General features: G+C 35.6%; 1 protein-coding gene across 1 annotated transcript; it reads right to left on the reverse strand.

Annotated features, from left to right (window-relative positions):
* Nucleotides 1-3138: 3138 nt before the first annotated feature.
* On the reverse strand, nt 3139-4275 carry LOC113315472. The gene is made up of 4 exons (XM_026563748.1): nt 4099-4275; nt 3827-3985; nt 3411-3638; nt 3139-3342 (listed from the first exon to the last, which is right to left on the reverse strand). Exons 1-4 carry the CDS (start codon nt 4273-4275, stop codon nt 3139-3141), a joined length of 768 nt encoding a protein of 255 aa, XP_026419533.1.
* Nucleotides 4276-4849: the final 574 nt, after the last annotated feature.

Below are 4849 nucleotides of genomic sequence, written 5' to 3' on the forward strand. Positions count from 1 at the left end.
AAATCCCTACCCTAACAATGGCCTCATTGATTTAAGACGAAGAACAGGGGCAAACTAGCATGCAAGCATTGAAAGAACTTCTTCATCACAAACAAGGAACAACATTAGCAGAAAATTTACAAATCAACATAGCGTAAAACCATGGAAACAAAGAAAAGAAAAACTTACCAGCAAAAACATCAGCAGAAAGAACAAATCAGAAATAAAGAGGAGGCAAGCGTGATTAATGCTCAATGGAAAGAATTTAAGGGCTGAAGAATGAAGACTGACAGAGAATTTAAGGACTGAAGAATGAAGACTGACAGAGAATTTAAGGGCTGAAGAATGAAGACTGCCAGAGAATTTAAGGGCTGAAGAATGAAGACTGACAGAGAATTTAAAGGCTGAAGAACGAAGAACTAAAATTGAGAGAATGTTTAGGAAGAATGAAATTAATTTTCTTTCTCTCCTTAATATACCCGAAAGAAAGAGAAGGAAATTAATGGAGGAATGGAAAACGTGCCCGTTACATGAGCAGTTAATGCACAAATAAAAGACGTGCCCAAGTATCTAGGAAAAGTTATTAGGAGAGATAGAAGAATATGCAACGATTGTTTTCTTCAGTGCACCCATTAAACATTCAAGCCCGAAGAAAAGGGGCAAATTGTGTATACATATATCTCACCATCAGACACGTGTATATAGAAAAATACGTGGAAAGCAGGCAGGCCAAGGCATTAAAATACGATGTACTACGGAACACCAAATAAACCCCAAGGAGTTACTTTATCTCATCCCAAAAGAAGCTAAGATCAACGGTAGAGAGAAATTTTGCTGACACGGACGTGACAGGGGCAGAAGACACTTTTCTGACACGAGCAGGCATCTCAACCACCCTCATTAAACACTCTGAGCAGTATACGTGTCGATCAATCCGTGGGACGAGCGAGGATGTCTCTGCGTGATCAAGTGGCAAACGCAGACATCTGCGTGATGGACACAAGACACTAGAAGATAAGGTTCCAACAGCCTTCAGAGATGGGTCCCACACTCTAACCCTATAAATACCCCTTCTCCACCAGGAGGAAAGGGGGATCGGAAGAAAAGAGGAAGGAAAGGAGATAGAAAGATTACGAGTGTAAGTTAATCCTTTAGAAGGGAAAATACATGTAAACCCAAAAGTCATTCGACTACTCTTGAACCGTGAAGAACATAGTGAAACAACAAACCCCGTGGACGTAGGCCTTAGTGCTGAACCACGTAAACCTCGGTCTTGTTTACATTTCAGCACTTTATATCTGTCTAACCCCGTGGATCTTTACTTATACGTTTTGTTTTCTTTGTGTTTATCTATATCTCGTGCGCAAACACCCTGCATGGAGTTGTTGGATGAGGCTGTGATAAACCCGAAGGTTTTGAGCCAAGGAATCAACACTAATATATCATCATCACAAATTATTCTATATTACGATGATTGGTTGTGAGCATTCTGATGCCTTCGTGATCAGTGTGTTCACACTCTGGCAAAAGAGAAAGTGGGTATTTGATTCTAGTGTGCATTGTAGTTCCAGTGAACTCATTTCATCCCCAGTGAAGCATGTAAAGAAATATCACTGCACTAATACAGATAATGGTTTATGGATTACGAGCAAAAAATTAAAAGAAATATTGCACATCCAATGATCAAATCCCGTACTTATTCTACCTACCGATTCTCTTACATTTTTCTTTTCTGAATCACATTTTATTTATTTAAAAGAAAAAAGTTTTTGTAAGAATACAAGTCAAATATCAGAAGAAAAATTATGAACCCTCCTTGTGGCTTACTTTTCTTCTGATATTTGACTTGTATTCTTACAAAAACTTTTTTCCCCTTAAAGTTTTGAATATTAGGCTTAATTTGCTCAAATAGCATCATGTTTTGATTATCAATGTCAGTATTCCACTTGTGGCTTTTGATTACGAACCCTCCTTCATTACTGTCTTTTTGATTTTCCCCTTAAAGTTTTGAATATTAGGCTTAATTTGCTCAAATAACATCACGTTTTTCCGAAACCATAGCTCTTTTAGAATTGCACAGGCAGCAATAATCCAGTATTCTCTAATGAAAGGATTTTTACCTTTTGCATTGCTCCACACCCCTTCTAAGGAATTTTGAATTAAAATATAGAACATATTCATTTCCAAATATCTTTACTTAATTTGCACTCCCACAACAAATGATGCATATTATCTTGGTCTTCTTCATAAATGCAGCACCTTGAATCCAATTCATACCCTCTTTCAACCATTACCGAGTCATCAACATATATTCCTTTAATGATTTTCCAGATGGTGCTTGCTATAGCAGGATGTAAGTATGAATTCCATATGTATTTATAGCAGGCAGAGGATGTTCTTTATTTCTCACTAAATTGATTGCAGAGGAAGTTGTGAAATTACCTTTTATTTCACCTTTCCATATTAAGCTATCACCTCCAATACCAATTTCAGGTAAAGTATAAGTTGAAAGCACTTGTTTTATCTTCTCAGGTACATTCCATTTTCCTTTTCAAGAATTAAATCTAACACTTTCATGTTGATGTGAGCTTTAACATATTCAGTGTATCCAACTTCTTATATAAGAGAATAATTACCAACCCAGGAATCAAACCAAATAGATATCTTATGTCCATCTCCAAGACACCATCTTATGTTCTCCTTCAAGTGGTTCCATTCCCATTTTAAACCTAGAAAAATTGATGAAAGTTGCCAGTTATTCTTCCATTGATTTTGTCTGTCTTGAAATTTAGCCTTAATAAATAGAGCCCATTCAGCTTAGAATTTATTATTCTCCATAGAATCTTCATCAGTCATACTATATTGAGAACCTCCAACCTTTGTATTCCCAGACCTCCTTCACCATAAGGACTTCCATGAAAGAGTTTTGTATTTTCTAGTTTCACTATCACCAGACCCTAAAAAATTTCTAATTATTCTCTCACAGATTTTGATTACTGGTTTTAACCATTTATAGACTGACATACTATAGATTGGCACACTGCAAAGTACTGACTTTATGAGAACTAATCTATCATTAAATGACAACAATTTTCCTTTTCAAGTAGACAATTTCTTTTTCATTAGCTCCACCATTGGCCATACTGTTGCAATTTTTACTTAGCCAGATTGTGAAATTACTCCCAAGTATTTGTCAGGTAGAGTACTTACTTCCATTTGCATCATTATCTTAATTTGCATTGTCCTTGCTGCAGTTGTTCCATCCACAAAGAGCTTGCTTTTACTTCTGTTTATTACTTCACCTGAGCTTTTCTGGTATTCTTCTAAAAGTTTCATTAGCTTCTGAATGTTTTTTTTTTTGCTCTATTCCAAAAGATAAACATATCATCAGCAAAGAACATATGAGAAGGATGAATTCCATTCCTTATTACCATCGGATTTATCTTTCCTTCAGCTACCATTTTACATATGTTTCTACTAAGGACATCTTCCATAAAAACAAAAAGTATTGGAGATAAAGGGTCTCCTTGTCTTAACCCTCTACCTACTGAGAAGAACCCATTTGGTCCACCATTTATCATAACTGAGACTTTTGCAGATTCAAATAGAGTACTTAACCATTTACACCATGTATCTGAGAAACCATATTTGATTAATACCTGAAATAAGAACTTCCATCTCACAGAATCATAAGCTTGGGATATGTCCAATTTGAGTCTAATGTTACCTCCTCTTCTTTTCTTCTTCATTTCATTGATCATATCATAAGCTAGAACTATTTTGTCTTGTATATTTCTCCCTTTAATGTAAGTTGCTTGCTGAGGAGACACAAGTTTATTCATAAGACTTGACATTCTTGTTGTGGAGAACTATGTGGATCCATTTCAAATAGAATTTGCTTGATTTCTTCATTAGATGGAACTGCATCCAACATAGCTTGATCATCTGTTGTTATTGCTTTTGGAATTACTTCAAGCAATGAGTCTGAGATATCCACTTCATTAAACTTGAATTTTTCCTCAAAAAAATTGATGAGAATTTCTGCAATTTTCCTTGATATGTGATTATTTCATTGTTACTATTCTCTAATTCATTAATGAAATTTCTAGCTTGCCTTACCTTAAGATTGGTATGAAAGAATCTTGTGTTGGCAGACCCTTCTTTGACCCATTTGGTTCTAGATTTAAGTTTCACCATTGTACTTAACTGCACTTCTTTTGAATTTAAATTGTTTTCAGCTTTCACTAAGTTGTCCAAGAGTTCTTTATTTAGGGGATTAGCATCAGATATCTTCATTGCATCTTGAACTTCTTTTGCAGCTTCTTTTATTTTCTCATTTACATTACCAAACACTTTCCAATTTCATTCCACTAACACCTTCTTTAGCTTTTTTAATTTTCTCTGAAATACAAATGTTGGATCACATTCTACTTTTTCAGACCAACATTTAATGACTACATCCATAAAGTTAGGATGTTCAATCCGAATTTTCTGAAATTTTTGTGGAACATTTTTTGGTTTAGGACGGCTAGTACACCCACCCAAAAATTGAGAATGATCAGATGTTATTCTCATTCCAACTTTATATCCCCACCCTTCATGTTTTTGAAGCCACAAATTATTAAACACTGCCCTGTCAAGATTGCACAAATCCTGCTAGCACCATGCTGGCAATCTGACCAAGTATATTCACATCCTGATTTAGGAGCTTGCTGCAATTCACATTTGTCTAGGCAAGTATTGAACTCAAGCATATTTCTTGTATTAGCAGGCCTTCCTCCATCTTTTTCCCCTGCTGTTGTGATGGCATTAAAGTCACCGATAGCAAGCCAAGGTAGATTTAAACCACTTATCACTTTCATCTCATACC

Source organism: Papaver somniferum, chromosome 10, assembly GCF_003573695.1.
Source record: "Papaver somniferum cultivar HN1 chromosome 10, ASM357369v1, whole genome shotgun sequence".
Lineage (NCBI taxonomy): Eukaryota > Viridiplantae > Streptophyta > Magnoliopsida > Ranunculales > Papaveraceae > Papaver > Papaver somniferum.